This window comes from Corapipo altera, unplaced genomic scaffold (assembly GCF_003945725.1).
Source record: "Corapipo altera isolate COAL_440 unplaced genomic scaffold, ASM394572v1 0, whole genome shotgun sequence".
Lineage (NCBI taxonomy): Eukaryota > Metazoa > Chordata > Aves > Passeriformes > Pipridae > Corapipo > Corapipo altera.
The window spans coordinates 57,287,280-57,302,611 of record NW_020884872.1 but is presented as its reverse complement, the minus strand read 5'-3'; the positions used below and the strand labels follow the sequence as shown (position 1 = coordinate 57,302,611).

The window sequence follows — 15,332 nt, the reverse complement described above, 5'->3', positions numbered from 1 at the left end:
CTACCAGATGCTCTTTCAAATTTTCACAAAGGCAAACCAGTTTAGGTATGTCTTTGTCCTGCTGACCGTGGTTCAAACGCTTACCAGCTCTTCCTGTTTCAAGAGCAAGTTACAATCCCCTGAACCTCTGCTGAAGCTGATTCAAGGTAAGCATGGCTGTAGTTACCACCATCACATTGCATGTTTCAAGGTCATCTGAGAAACTTAGAAGAAATGCTTCCAGTTTACAAATAATAATGTGAATTAAATTAATATTTCAGTTATGGGAGTGCAAGTGCATTGCCTTTAACTCTTCAGTCAATTCAGGTGTTCCAGTGATACTAATTTTCATTTAAGTTTTAGTTTACCCTTAGGTCTATTTCCATGACCTGTTAGCTAAGAGCTGAGCTTGTGGTCATGATCTCTTGCAGCTTCTGTCTTGTTGCATCCACGTCTGTACAGCAGCATTGCTACCATGACAATGACAGTAAACATTTCCAACATGTGTAGTGTATGTGGTGTCATTTGGGATCGATCCTGTGACAGTTGACCCCCACCAACTATCACTCAGTATGTGTTTTGAGCCTGCCTACCTGCTAGGTCTCAGGAAGGGAGATGCTTTCCTGAGCTACCAATGCTTGTCCCAGTCACTGGGATGAAGAAGTGCTTCTTTTTATGTAGCAATTAAATAATTCTGTCCCATTATATAGTGAGCTAGCTTGAATATATGTAAAGATGAAACCTTTGTGTCTTCTGAGCAGTGACTATGCTGCTTACCTACGTTCTGAGCTCCTTCTCTATATATAAGCTTCCCTATCTCTCCTGATTCCTATCAATTAATTGTTCTCTTCTTTCCCCCTGCTTTTTTTCCCTTTTCCTGAGTATTCTGTAAGGCAGGTGCTATATAGATGGATTTTTCTGAGCTGTTTCCTGATATAGCTTCCCTGCCTTTTCTTGTCTGCTCTGTGTAGGCTACTCATTCTCCTGGTGTGTCTGTTATGAACTGCTCATCCTAGGAATGCTGTGAGCAGGGTCAGGAGTCAATGCTTTAATTGAAAGGAGCACCTTTTATTCTGTACCACCTGAGGCTTCAGTGTGTGTGTACTTTTTCTCTTGAGATTCATCTAATGATTTTCCTTGTCCTGGTGATGTTATGGTCATGCTACCAAGACCATATAATGTGGCCTGAGCTGTGGCTGTTGTTTTGTGTGGCACCAAATGGAGGTAGCCTTGCAACTTGAATGACAGCCACTTTCTCTCTGACATTTGATTCAGTGTGTGTGTTGTTTCTGTCTCCATAACAGACAGCTTGTCCACCTGGGATACTCACATGAAGAAAGCCTTGATGCACCCTGACTGTGTATGAGCTACTCCATGCTCTTGCTTCTTCAGCATTATCTTAGAGAATGTGGAGCATGAGGTGAACATGTGTATGTTGAAGTAAAGTGAGGTTCTCCTGCTCCATGCTGTGAAAGTCCCATGTCTAGAACAGGACAGGTACACACGCTGAGATCACCTGCTACCTCGTGAGGCACCAGCTCCCTGCATATAAGCCCTTGTCACTTCAGAAGCCATGTGGACCTTGTTATTTGCCTCTTTTCTGCCAATTTCAAGTGACAGAAATTCACTCTGAGACTCTAAGGCTCATATTTCCCTCAGCTATGGTACTTTCCATATATTTTTGATAGGATTTTTCTTGTCAGAGATATTATGTGTGACCCAACGCATCACAGTCGTCTCTGAAACTTTTACTTCTTATACCACCCATAAGCCTTCCTTCTGCACTCCTTCTCTCCTCTATTACACTCATATCTGCTTGCTGAAGACTATCCATGGTTTTCTTTTCCTTCTACACTTAACTTTTAAGCTGCTCTAGGTCTCATCAAAGAATCAGAGAAATGCAAATACTGTCACATAGGAACTGGGGAGATCATGTAGGTGGAAGAAAGGAATTGAAGGGCTGCTTGCAGTTACAGCTTGCCACTAGCCTAGCTTAGGTGCTGTGGCAGGATGTGTCCACTTAGTGATCCAACCAAAGGCAATATATGACCTTCTGTACGCATTCACATAGATAGCAAACCAGTGCTGGTGTGATTGAGCTTTTCTTTTTCTGTAGTACTTCCAGTTTCTAATCCTTTGTACCTATAGGAACAGAGTTAGATCTGGCACAATGCTCAGGCAGAGAAGAGAGAAAGTGAAGGCAATATACAGCTTCAGTGCTATGTAATTTTTTTCTTTACACAATCTCGATAACATAACAGCCTTCATAGTGTTATTCCAGAAATTTCAACACAGTATCCGATAAGCACATGTCATGCCTGCATTTCAACTCAGTGGCTCAGATCAAAAAGCAGTTTAAAACAAACTTGATCCCTGATTATTGTTGGGTGTCCTTGCTTTGCTTTAAGGGGGAACCTACATTTCTTTAAATTGCTGAGATTTAGCTATTTATCTGTTTCTTTATGTTTTCCAGCAGCAATGCAAAGATTGCACACAAGCTGGAATTAAGCATTTTAAAAAACAAAACATGCTGTGACTAGTGGAAATTTGTGGAAAGTAGTATCTTAATAACCCACTGAAAAGCTTTGTCAAAAGTATTGTGATATCTGGGCACAACTGCTGTGGTGGTAACTGTTGTTTTCCTCTTAGGCTAGGGGCTGTTCCAAGGAATGATGTCAAGAATTGCTCTCTGGTGCATCCAAAATTTTCTTGAACAGGTGGCACACTGAGTTAGTCATGCCAAAACCCAAGGTATCTGCCTCAGAAGTGGACAACTGGCAACTTTAGGCTAAAGGGAATTTGCGCTGGAGTTTAGGCTCAGGGCTTGTATTTCAGGTGTAGTAAAAAGGTACTTAGAGTAAAATAACCCCCTCCTACCCATCTACCTTAGCATAAGGCATCTCTTTAAAAACACTGCTATGTTGCCTGTAACACTTATGCAGTGATGCTACGCATATAAAACTTAAATGAAAAATGCTGATACTGAGAGCACATCTTAATTATAAATAACAAGTTTTTAATGGATGTTATGATACCTTTATGTGAAAAGGTTTACCTCTAATGTCCTTTCTCCCTTTTTCTTAATACCTTTGTCTCCCAGTGCTGTTTTTGGTTGCAAATGCTAATCTCACTATGATGTCTCTCGTTCTTCAGAAACTTAGGGTTATTTCTTTACGGTAGTTTGGTCTTATTTGTCCCTGTAGCATTCACTGGTTGAGCTTCCTGGAGCTTTGGTTTAACACAGGGTAACTGAGTGAAATGTAATGGTCTGTAAAACACAGGTCATGGGTGATGACGTACTAGTCCTTTTTTAGCTTTGAACTCTGTAAACCCTGTGGGAACAAGCGGCCTTGCTCCTCTCCCACTCCTGGGCTCAGCTTTGCAAAGCTGCAGAGAGGGAGGGGGAAATGAACCAAACCCAGCAAGCACGTTCCCCCCCTCAGAATGTTTATCCCATTGAAAACCGGAGGGATTGCAGTTCTTGGTCTTGGTTTGTCACTACAACTCACACCTTCGAGGGTCTCTCCTGGGCAGGCTGTGCCCGGGAGCCACACACAGGTGTGAACCAGCCCCTGCAGAAGAAGCAAGTCACAAAAAGCCCTTCTTCAGGGCAGATGTTCCCCAGGGTCTCGTTCGGTGGCAACAGCCACTGCAGCTTTCCACTTCCAAAAGAGGAATGCTGCTCCCCAGCACGCTGCCTGCGGCTTCGCAACGCCCAGCCGCGGATCGCCGCCCATCCAGCCCCTGAGCCCTGCTGCGGGACACCTCCGGTGGGTGCCGGGAGAAGGAGCCCAAGCAGGCGATGGGCAGGCCTCCTGGGCTGGCTTAACAAGGGAATGTTGTGACAAAAAGCCAAGGCGGAGCCCCCCCCTCCCGGCGCCCCTCCTTCGGCACTTCCACCGGCAGAAGCGCTGCGCCGCCGCTAGAGGGCGCGGCCCCGCCCCGCCCCACCCACGGTCCCGGGGCGCGGTGCCGGGAGGGGCGGAGCATGCGCAGTGGGCACGCCTCGCCCGTGCCGCGCGCCCCCGCCACCACGAGTGGGAGGAGGAGGAGGGAGACAGGGAGGGAGGCAGGTCCGACGGCCCTCTCGGGTACCCCCAGCGGCGAGGGAAAGATGGCGACGCTGGGAGGCGAGTCGCAGCCCTTCCCCGCCTCTGCTCTGGCGGCGGCGGGTGGGGTGGGCGGCGGCGGCGGCGGCGGCAGCGGGGCGCTGGGTCTGCAGGCGCCGCTGAACCGCGGTCTGGAGCGGGCGCTGGAGGAGGCGGCGCACTCCGGGGGGCTCAACCTGAGCGGCAGGAAGCTGAAGGAGTTCCCGCGCAGCGCCGCCGCCCTCAACCACGACCTCTCCGACACGGTGCGGGCAGGTGAGCCCGGGAGAGGGGCCGGGGGCGCAGGGAGGGAGTGGCCGGCGCCGGGCTCTGCCGGAGCGGGAGGAGAGGAGAGGGGAGGGGGACTGTGGTTTATTCGCCGGGGACGCCCCTCCGCGCCCCCTCGGGCATTGGTGCCCCCCAGGCTCCCTGAGAGGCGAACACCCACTCCCCACCCTTTCGTTCGCCCTGCCCCAGGCCCATCCCCACGCGGGAACCGAGCCCACCCGCCTCGCTCCGCGGACCCTGTGCTTTCTTTATTCCCCCCCGCCTTGGTGTATGAGGTAGGTGTTTGCTCCCATATGGCTGTGTCTCCGCACGCTCCTCTCCATCCCCCCAGCTCTGCATTTGGTGAGGCAGGGCTGGCTCTCCCGTGGCACACTGGGGGAATGTCTGTGTATGTGTGTGAGGAATTCTTGCTCGCACCTGTCCGTCTCTCCCTCTGGGGAATGTGCGTCTCTGTGCCACCCTTCCCTGACTGCTGAGGTTTGCGGTGGCTGTCAGCCCACCTTTGATTCAGCTGCGGGAGGAATACATACACGTGCCAAGGTGGATACCTGCGTCTTCTTGCCCTGCTGCTCGTGGGTGGACCTGCCAGTCACGGAGGATGTAAATGCATAAAGATACTGATGTGCCTCTGGACATGTCACCTGTTTGCATGCCATAGGTGGAGACATGTCCATAGGAACACGTTTCTCTGCAGCTACCCCAGAGAGCATGCTATCTTTCACTAATGACACTTGTTCAGCACTGGGGTTGACAGCCACGAGTACCAGCTCTGTGCAATGCTATCTTCCAAGGCAAATGTGAAGAGAAATCCCAGTCTTCACAGGCACCGTGCATATTCTGCAGTGGGGGAGACCATCATTACATAAATCTGCAGGGCAGCAGTGGTGAGGGGAGGTGTATCTATCCAGTCTGTGTTTACCTTGCCCTAACACTTTCATTCCAACATGGAAAAAGGCACACTTATTTCTCACCTAAGCAGACAGACCTCGCTACTTGTTTTCCTGCCCCTGTTTATGCCAGGGTTTGAAACCTAATCCATTCTTTACATGTAAGGAGGCAGAACAGTACAAACCCGCATTAGAAGAATATATTAGTGTATCCCTAAGATCTTTAGTGTGCTGCCTCCGCATGCCCTTTTGTGTCCCCATTTGCCTGCTGGAGATAATTGTGTTGTAACAGCAGAGGAGGAGACGTGTAGTCACTTGTTCTTGTCCCACAAAACAGCAGGTGCTATACCTGCATGCAAACATGTGATAACATGAATCGCAATTCTCGACTCCTCCTGCACATGAGGGTATTTATGCCTTCCTGTATGTGGAGACATACGTGCTGACTGCAAACTTGTGTCTATCCCAGGTATAAAGAACAGAGTGTATGTCCCAGATGTGTGGTAGATGTCATATGTAATTGTTATTTAGCTTTGTCACTTGATTGCTGTTGCTGAGTGTGAACACCTGTATCATCATATCAATAAAAGAGAAATATGAGAGAAACCTGATGTATGAAACTACCTTGAATTGCTAGTGGGAGCTGCCATGCCAACAGTTAGTTGACTCAGTAACAGATGTGAAGGGGTTAGGCATGGTGGTGGAACTGTATGTGGTTAGAAGGAGGACTTTCAACTTGTCTTCCCAAGCAAGGCATTTTATCTCATTTCTTTTTTAAAGTTACAGTCTAGCAAAGACATGCCATGATACGAGATAAATATTTTGGAAATCCAGAAATTTAGCTTGTTTGGTTTGATCTTCTGTTGATCCAAACTGTTGGAAAACAAAATTATGTGTTGGGGAAGAAAATTGTTTGATTGGTGGTATGTTAGTGTTTATGTATTGTGTAAGTATGTGCTGTACAAGCATGAGCTGTGTGTGGTATATATAGGTAGTACCTGCTTGTTACATGTTTGCTTATTCTACTAATTTTTCTAGGAAAGTAGTCTTTCTAGCATTAATCTGCTTTTGTCAGAGTTTACCTGGAAGACATTCAATATGAAATTAAATGTAGAATTGTGTTTCCATTCTCTTTTTATTTGGTATAAACAGCAGTGTAGAGCAGCCCATGTCTCAATCTTGTGACAACAGCAGCCCTTTTTTTATTGTCCCTCTTTGGAAGAACCATGTGTTAATCTAGAGTTACTTTATGTTTTTGTTTGTAACAGTGTGTTATAACTATTGAATGGGAATTGTTTGCCTTGGGAGTTAAATGGTGTGTTGATATATTTAAAAAAAAAATCCATGTTTTTTTTCACTTGTTACATTGCATAACTAAAATATATAAACAGAAGAGATGCTTGGCTTAAGGCCAGATTGCTGAAGCTCTTGGGGCAAACTCTTGATGAGAATTTTCTCTTGCTTCCTCTCCTTTAAATGTGCATAGTATAAAACCAGTACTTTCTTGTACTGCTTGGAATATGTCTGTGCAATGAGTGACTTATAGTTTTGGATCTGATGTGCTGACATGTCTCTGAAGCCTGGAAACTTTGGGTTTTGGGGTAGGGGTAGCCTTTCATTGTTAAAGCTTTTTTTTTTTTTTTTTTTTTTTTTTTGCTAAAGAGGGCCAATTTCCCTGAAAAATGGAAGACACTCCTTGATGTAGAGAAGACTATTCTGTAGGGTTGAACTTAGAAGTTTGAAGGGCAGGGAATTTCTAGAAAACTAAAACTATCTCTGCATCTTGAGAGTGTTTTAGTATTAGAGACTGAAAATATTTTTGGATTCAGAAAGTGATGATCTACAGCTACTGTCAAATAAAGTATTATCAAGCTTGTTGTGGGGAATGGTTCTGAGTGCTTTATGTAGGTCTGAGGAAGAAAGAAGTGTTAAACTTTAATTTTTTCCCCCCTGAAGTTAAAAGTCAGATTTCCTATAGCAATTGATGCAGTTATGAAAGGGACATAGTTTGTTTGCCTTTAACAGCTGGGACTGGATAGTTTGACTTTTCTAGCTCTTATTGCAGTTACATTCTGTAGTAACTGCAGAGGCTTAACTGTACTTATCACTTTCTATTTGTGCAGCTTCTTGTTACACTTTTTCTTCTGTGACTTTTCTTTCCATTAAATACATCTTGCTTATGATAGGACATTTCTTTCACAGTCTTTGAAAGTTCTGCTTAAGAGCTGAGTGACCCGGTCAGATGGAACTTTCGGGCTGTATCTTTGCACACAGAAGTGAGTTCTCATGGTGTTTGGTACTGTTAGAAGAAAATAAAACCTCTATGTGAAGTGTCTTGAGCTTAGTCAGACGTTTTAAACCACATCAGTACCGGATGCATTGCAAAAACCATTTCAAAAATAATAAACGCTATTCTTATCACATTTATTACAGGCTGGGTTATGCAGAAGTCAGTGGCACAGTAATCACATAGTTCTTAAGTAATAGCATGCAATTACATTCCTCCAAACTGCTGGGAATGCTGGAAGCATGTTACTTTATAAAAGAGGAAGAAAAGGCCCCAAAGATGTTATTTAAGTGTGTAACCATGGCTGCCTGTATCACTTCAGCCTCTCTCTGTAGGCTTTGCTTGTATTTCTGAAGGCTATTTCTTCATCTATTTCTGCTGGGTGAGTTAGTCACACAAGGAAGGATTACTTGCTGCTGCTGGTAATGACATGGGAGAGAAGCAATACATTTTTTAATTTTATGCTAGATTGTTAGAAAATAATTATAAATTGAGGTATTTGATTCCTAGATTTGACAGTATGAAATTTTGGAAGGAATATGTTTTTATTTTTTGAGCTTTAGAATGCTCACTCAATGAAAGAACTTCTACCTGCTGTTTTTAAAAATATTTCTAAGTGGACTGTGCTTGCCAGACAATGCTGTGTTGAAGACACCTTAGCCTGGAAGCATCTTTGAAATAGTTTAGACTGTATCACTATGGATTTGTTTTCAAGGCGATTAAAAAATCGCAGTATCACTATGAGGATTGATACTGGTTTGGGTGAAATATGTTCCTTTCATTCCTCTTTGCTAATAACAATAATCATCATAATCATCATCATCATATTTCTGATTTCCCATTTTTTCAAAATTAAATAACTTATGGATGGGGCTCTGAGCAACCTGATCTAGTCAAAGATATCCCTGCTCCTTGGAGTGGGATTGAACTAGATGATATTTAAAAGTTCCTGACCACCCAGACTATTCTATGGATCTGCGTATATTAAATTGCCATAATTTATTCTCACTTATTTTCTCCAACTCCTTTATTAATGTAATTCTTCCTTTGCTTCTGAGAATTCTCCTGATTACAACAGTAAAGGTGCATTTGGTTCCACCTATTCTAAGTGGTGGTTGTACGGGGAAGAATGTCACATGTACAGACTAGTTTGTTTGTGCTACTGCATGCTTTCGAGTATCAAATATGACCATCAAATGGACTCTTGTTCAGAATTTGGTTGTTATTTGGTCACTAGGGAAAAACAAGAGATTTTATATGCCTCTCTCCTTTTAAGAATTCTCTCTGGTGATTACTGCTTTGAATAATTCATCATCTTGAATTCATATTTTGATTAAATTGTGGGGTTTTTTTTATGGGGCTTTTGTGAGACATTAATTTTGCTCATTTTATCTAAACTCATATCAGTAAAAAAAGTCTCTATAAAGCAAAACAAAAGAAGAGAACTCTATTTCTTCTTCATGTTCAAAAGTCAGTCCCTTCCTATAGCCTTCCTGTGTTTATTTGAAGATTTCTAACTTTACTTATTCTGTTTCTTACACCAATAATAACTGTATTAGGACTGGAAGAGAGAGTAAATATGTTTATTATCACTAATGAATGAAATATTACCCTGCAGCCAAAGCTTATGGGATATAACTCTGAAGGCTAAAAAATGAAGATAAATCAATTTTGTGTTCAGTATTATATATCCAGGAATATATGGAGCATTATCGTGTATTTGACGGTTTCCAACACTACCTGATCATGAGCTCTGTCTGAACATCTCTGTCAACATATTCTAGTTTCTGTTTTTTACTCAAGCAATGCTTCATGAAAGAGCTTTATCAAACTAAAGGAGTTTTTGTAGAAGCATGGTTGTGTGTAGCAACTTCTAACTGCAGAATACTATTTAAACCACTGGTTTTTTCTTTCTTCGCAAAGCCTGAGTGCATCATTGCTGGTGGATCTTAGAAAACCTCAAGGCTATTGACTCCGATTGAAAAGAGTCTATTAGTTCTTTTGCTGTAGAGTCTAGTCACTTGTGTTTTTGAGTTACCTCTTTTGTCTGGAGATTTATGCCCCCATAGCTGAAATGTAGTCAGTGACTTTGCAGGTGCTGTTAGACTCTTCTCAACACAAACCAAAGTGAATTAACTCGGAGTGCCTTTTGTTGGGTGAAACAAATTAGCAGTACTCAATCGCCTGGTTTCTGTTTCAGAATGTGCTTTGAACAGATTAATGGCTTTCTATGCTGACTCTGTGTGTGTGTGTCTCTTTCTCTTGTATTTTTGTTTGTTTTTTCTTTTGGACTAGCTTCAAAACTTGTGCAAGGACTAAGAGGCAGGAGAGATGACAGCCTAAAAATCGTATGATAGGAAGGTGAAACCTCGCAATTTCAGCAGGAGTAGGCTCTGCTGCGTATTGAATCTTTACCCTTAAAGCTGACTTTCAGTTTAAGGTGGCTGTTTTATAAACAGCTCTACCTAGAATTGCCAAAGGCACGTTTGGACATGCTGTGCATGTAAATGAATAAAAACTGATTGCTTTTGTAGAAATACTGCCACTTTGTGCATCCTTGGCCAATCTGCTTGGAAGAGACTGACTCAGAGCTCCAGGAGTGCTGTTATGGTAGTTAAGGTCATACAGGTTCCTTTTCAAATGCTTCTAGGCAAACAGTTTTGGAGATCCACTTGCATATGATCACAGGCCTTGTGGGAGGTAGAAGCCAAATTATCCCTATATTGTTTGTGAGCCTCCTTTTATTCCTTCCCTGATCTGTTTCTGTTGTGTCTTCAGCACAAAAGACATCTTGGTTTAGACATCTGTATAACAGGAGAGACTGTATGGGTCTTAATTCAGTTACTATATGTAGAGTTTTGAAAACACTAAATACTTTGTCAGGGAGGAAAGGCTGGGCCAGAATCAGCTATGACAAAGTAGGATGAATATTTGCCCAGTAGAACTGGCTTGGAAGGGCGTGAATGCCAATGTAATATAGGTTTGAACAAGAAAATTGATAGAAAGAAGATACTATTAAATAGATACTACTGAAGGCAGAAGTGTCATAAAGAGTGAAAATTTCTGAACTACTGAGCGAAAATATGTGAAGTAGTGGAAGTCAAAGAAGGGACAGGATTTTAAGCAGAGAGGTGAGCTGTGTATTATTGTTTGAAAGTAATAAAAGGCTTGGGGTACTTTTCTGATATCTGTAAAACTGAGGAAAAATGCTAGTTACGTTAATCATGATGATTAGAATTTTGTGAATAGAGAATTAGATAAACATGGAGAAAATTGTTTGACTCTAATGTCAGTGATATTTATTGACTTTATGCTAAAAATAATAGTTTCAAACTCATAGTTTAAAATATTAACTGTTGGATTTAAGTTTGGAAAGCTTAGCATCCGTTTGCCTGTAGAAGGAAAAGCCAGTGACATTTTTGCTGCTTACAGAGTTGAGTTACAAGACCAACCAAGATGGAGACTGACATTTTGCATATCAGAATGACCATTCTAGGAAGGATGAGTAACTTCTCCAGGCCATACACGGACTGTTCATCATTCTGCCTGCTGTGTTGTTGCTGTTAGTAAGCATCTACTAGATTTGTGAACATTCCTGAGCTGGTTAGATTGCTAATTCACTGTTAAAATCAATATGATTAAAATAATTCAAGTGACACTTCTCAAACCAGAGGTGTCCTTAACTTGTTCTATTGAGACCAGAATTAGGAAAACAGTGTACCCATTTATTGTTCTCCTGTGTGTAAAACTGAAAGAGCCAGAAATGTTATCGCCCTGTTCAGCATGCAGGTTGCTGTCAAAAGTGGAAATGGGTGTAACATCTCCTGACTTCTGACTGTGCTCTGCTGACAATATTGTTTCAGGTATAATACACACATCAGAGTAGTTCTTCGGAAGGGTACTGAGGGGTTAAGCTTCTGAAGGAATAATTACTTTCTGCTAAATTTGTGCGTAGATGTGTCCTTGTGGGAGGAGTTCATTTATGAAATTCTAATGCTTTCTCCCCAGCATCTTTTCACTAAGGGTGTCCTGCTGGCCAGCTTTTTTTTGATCTGTTTTTTCCTTGTATGGTGCAGAACACCATAATGTCTGTAAACCTCCTAACTATTTAAAAATAGAAATAACAATAACAGTCTTGCATCTTTTATCCCAGTCTGTAGGAGATTTTATTCCTTGGTGCAAAGTGCAGTTATTGTAATACTTTTATTTCCTTTCAAGACTGTGGTGATTTAAAATGTGAGATTGGTAACAGATTTAATTCTTAGGTTTTGGATTTGTCTGTATTGACCAGTTAAGTGTTTTCTACTATTGCAGCCCAATAAATACTTCTTTCTGGTAGAAGGAGGCATTGCTGGGGCAGCTGGCATTAATATGTGTGTAGAGGATTTAAGGCAAATAATTTTTTGAATTAAAGAAACAAAATTCAGCAAAGTACATCTTGGAATTATGTTTAAACATAGCATGTGGCTTGATTTCTTGATACTGTAAAGAAGACTAAAATACTACTATAATACTAGTTTATATTATAAAACAGTATGTTTCAAAAGTAGCACAGAAACTGCAAATGACACTTTCATTTATCTTCTGTGTACAGACCTGAGGGTTTTTTAACTTCTGAAGTCTGCATCTTTCATTGTGTTATTTGCAGTGACATCACTCCTTTCTAGCCTTATATTAGACAGGCAAAAAGCAAAAAAAGAAATAAATTAGATGAGAAATAAAAAGCCCTCCACGTTTAACTGTGAAGAGAAAAACATGAATAAGAAGTTGGATTTGTTGTTTGGTGAACAGAAAAAACATGCATAAAATGTACGTGCAAAGATAAATCACTGAAACTGATGGAGAAGTTTTGTAAAATGGGCAAGAAGTGGGGTAGGAAGAGAAGAGAAAATTAAATCAGAAATTAATCCAGGGAAAGAAGTGGAGCAGAATACACCGTTGGATAAGGCTTACAGAAGTATGGCGAGATACCAAACATGCAATGGTTCATTTATAGTGAGAACCTTGTGTCACATTTTAAAGATAGTGAAATTACTAAGCAAAATTTTTATTATTGACTTTTTTTAACTGTTTAAAAATTCAGTGATAGGAGAAATAAGGATTATTGAACCACTGACAGGTTGTACCATTGCTGCTGTTGTATTACTGTATTTGGATAATGAGGCCTAGCTGAATTCAGTCTTTTTAAGGCAGGGCTAGTGTACTAACAACAAAGTGGTCTGTCTATTCAGTGGGGAATGAGAAAGAGCATAGTGTCATTCGTATGTTATATAATTAAAAAATGCAGACAGTTATGAAGGTTTCTGGAATGGGATGTCTGGTCAAAGCTGAAAGGAGCCTTCTCAGCAGTTGGGGCAGGGTGAGGTTATTAAACACAGCTGTGATTGATTAAGGGGAGAAACTTAAACCTGGGTTCACGTGCTCCTTTTATGTTGTGTTGCTAAGGTTTTTTGTTTGGTTGGTTTGTTGTTGTTTTTTGAGTTCATCCCAGTTCAAGAAAACTGTCCTTTTGCCTTCCGCTTCGTATGGTGTCGTTTCCCTATTCGGTAAGTTCTTCCTGTGATCCGTGTTCCAAGATTTGAATTCCAGCCTGGCTGAATGCCTACTCTTTGCTTGTGTTCCTTTTACCAGCCAGTTCAGATTGCTTTGTGTTAGTGACTTGTTTTTTTCCTCACTCACACATGGCCTGTCACTTGCAAGGTTTACTAGACATGGTATTTTCCCCTGCTTGGTAAGACATATGACCAAGAATATCCTTGTGCCACCCATCTGAAATGTTTTATGTTTCCATGCTTTGTCTTATTTTGACACCTATCAGTACCAGTTCCTCCTACCTTGTATACAACATTAACATACTTTGTCGTTGCATGTAGTTCTTGATTATTTTTTTCATCTCTCATGAGCAGATGATGTAGTTTCTTCGTCACAATGTGCAGAAACCAAGACTGCTTTACTGTATTGTAGCTGTATTATAATGGATGTTTCCATTGACTATCTGAACTTTCAAATTTGATGGAAAAATGTTATGTTAATTTGGCAATGTGTAGTTTTATATGTTATTTTTATGAGATTTTATTTGGGGGGCGATGAAAGAGGCTGCTGAATCTAAAATTGCTTGTTTTTCTTTTAAAAAATTGGCAAATTTCTTCCCCAACTTTGGAACTGCTCTCTTTTTTTTTTTCCATATGCTTACTGAAATTCAGCATAAAAAGTGAATATGATTTGCCAGACTGTTAAAATATTTCATGAAAGCGGTGTGGATTTTATAATTTGAATGAAAATATGAACTACTTTAAAATAACCAGTAACTTCAATTAGCTAAAATTTTTGTAAGGGAATTTAGAGATAAGACAGATGCTGTCATGGTATAGACCATGAGACACTCTTTTCTATGATGGTACTGCTGTGTTGAAGTGTGCTGTGTGTAGCTTTGGCACTCAGCCAAGCAGTCAGGAACTTCTACGGGTAGAGAAAGTAGTCTTTTGAATTTCTTGTATTTTGAAAGCCTTTTTATGTAGTTATATTGATTGTTATTGTAATGACCTAAAGAGCTTAAGTCTTTAAGTCATTAATATAATGGCTTCCAGATTTCTACTTTTAGTTATTCCTAGCACAGACCTTGTTCTATGTTTCTGTTAAAAATTACCTTGCAAGTGTTGCTCAGTGATTTACTTCATTGTTCTATAATGATGCAGGTTATCCCTGTTTATACAGATTGGAAAAACTGAGAATCAGGTATTCTGAATGGTTTAATCCAGGTCTTGGAACAGATCAAAGACAAAACTGTGAAAGGGATCCAGCTTTGGTTTTCTGGCTTCTTATTTTTTTGTCTCAATCAAGACAGTGTATGTTATCTTCAAGACTAGATGCTGAGGCATTTGAATTAAAGTCTTGTTCTGGAAGATACTGGGATAGTAGTAAAGACCTCGAAGCTTCCATTATGGTCTTAAGTCCCGGGAGTGGTTTTAAACGTATTAACACAGTGCAGAAACTCACTTCGTAGTAGCATCTGGCACAGAGACACAGATACATCTCAGAAATAGTCATTCTCTAAAAGAATACCACTATGGATTTGCGAGCAGTTAAGTATTAACTTTACACAAAAAAACCCCAAACAAACAACAAAAAAAACCAAACACCCCCCCAAAAAAACCCCCACCAACCCCCCTCCGAAAAAAAAAACCAAAACAAAAAAACCAAAAAAACCCACAAAAAACCCCTACAACAAAACAAACAAAAAACCCCCCACAAACCAAACCAGTATTTTGGCAAGAAGTGCTGTACTCTTTCTGCCAGTTTTCATATCTTCATACATTTGGCTTCCTAGAGAACTGAAAAGGTTATTTTTGGCCTAGTGCCCTAAGCTAAAAATGGCTTCTGGAATCTCATAGCTCAGTTTGGTGTTGAGCAGTTCTGTGCAGTAGTAACATAACTGCAATAATTGGTAGTCTTGCTGAAGCATTTTAGTTATGCACTTAAATGTTAAGCTGTGGGAGATGTGGCTGTGTGATCCCTTCAACATCCCGTTTATCAGAAAAATTTAAGCCATGTTTTTCTATGAAGCAATGGTAGCCTGAAGAAAAAGAGGCTTTTCTGCAAGTACTTGTTAAAGGGAAATAACAGTCAGTGTAAGGTTTAGCCTCTACAGGGAAAGGCTCTAAAATGAAGAAATAAATCATGGCATTGCTGTGGGAACAGTGAAGCATGAGCATTGCAGCTGAGCCTGTATTTGTGGGCAGTAGAATGAGTCTGAAGTTTTCTTGTGTTTCTATCCAGTGTAGTAGGGTTTACCTTTAAAAGTGA

General features: G+C 41.2%; 1 protein-coding gene across 7 annotated transcripts in view; it reads left to right on the top strand.

Annotated features, from left to right (window-relative positions):
- Window positions 1-4,025: 4,025 nt before the first annotated feature.
- The window catches only part of LRCH1 (leucine rich repeats and calponin homology domain containing 1), a 118,842-nt gene continuing 107,535 nt past the window's right edge, over window positions 4,026-15,332 (top strand). For all 7 annotated transcript variants that reach the window (XR_003528600.1, XR_003528597.1, XR_003528598.1 and 4 more), the window contains exon 1: window positions 4,026-4,343. Coding sequence is in view for 3 of the 7 variants with exons in the window: in XM_027649000.1 (XP_027504801.1) it covers window positions 4,094-4,343 (250 nt within the window). In the remaining 4 variants the exon portion in view is untranslated. The remainder of the gene's footprint in view (window positions 4,344-15,332) is intronic.